The 928-nt window shown below is 41.8% G+C and overlaps 1 protein-coding gene across 1 annotated transcript in view; it reads right to left on the bottom strand.

Annotated features, from left to right (window-relative positions):
* Nucleotides 1-928, bottom strand: part of Rpgrip1 (RPGR interacting protein 1) — a 65,175-nt gene that overhangs the window by 57,865 nt on the left and 6,382 nt on the right. The window contains 1 exon segment of the mRNA XM_050129511.1: nt 252-393. Coding sequence (XP_049985468.1) covers nt 252-393 — 142 coding nt within the window.

Raw genomic sequence — 928 nt, forward strand, 5'->3', positions numbered from 1 at the left:
AGAAGAAGAAGAAGAGGGGCTGGAGAGATGGCTCAGAGGTTAAGAGCATTGCCTGCTCTTCCAAAGGTCCTGAGTTCAATTCCCAGCAACCACATGATGGCTCACAACCATAATGGGGTCTGGTGCCCTCTTCTGGCCTTCGAGCATACACACAGAGAGAATATTGTATACATAATAAATAAATAAATATTTAAAAAGAAGAAGACGAAGACGAAGAAGAAGAAGAAGCTGCCACCGCCGCCTCTGGGTACCTTTTGCTTTTATCTCGTTGCATCTGAGAAACTTCCTTCATCAGTATGGGCTCTTCGTGAAGATGACAGAGTCTGCAGTTCAGTTCCTCCTGGATCCTCCTGCCCACATGTGGCTGAGCCTTCACACTCTTACCTGAAGCCCATGAAGAGAGAAGTTGGAGAATATTTTTGCATTTTTGTCTTGTTTATTTATTCTATTTTTTTGTTTGTTTGTATGATTTTTTTCAAGATAAGGTTTTTCTGTGTAACCCTGACTGTCCTGGAACTTAATCTGTAGACCAGGCGACCTTTAACTAAGAGATCTGCCTGCCTATGTTGCCAGAGTGCGGGGATTAAAGGTGTGGACCACCACTGCCTGAATCTTTCTTTTCTTTTCTTTTCTTTTCTTTTCTTTTTTTCTCTTTCTCTTTCTTTTCTTTTCTCTTCTTTTCTTTTCTTTTTTTTTTTTGACACAAGGTTCTCTGTGTAACTTTGGAAACTGTCCTGAAACTTGCTATGTGACAAGGCTGGCTTTGAACTCACAGAGATCCACCTGCTTCTTCTTTTCTTGTATTGGGATTAAAGACGTGCACCAACACTACCCAGCTCTACTCTTTGGATTTGTATTCACAGCTATTGACCCTGGCACTCACCATGAGCTAGAAGTGTGTGTGTGTATGTGTGCATGCATGTGTGTG

Source organism: Alexandromys fortis, unplaced genomic scaffold, assembly GCF_014885135.2.
Source record: "Alexandromys fortis isolate MF-2015 unplaced genomic scaffold, M_Fortis_MF-2015_v1.1 scaffold_285, whole genome shotgun sequence".
Taxonomy (NCBI): Eukaryota; Metazoa; Chordata; class Mammalia; order Rodentia; family Cricetidae; genus Alexandromys; species Alexandromys fortis.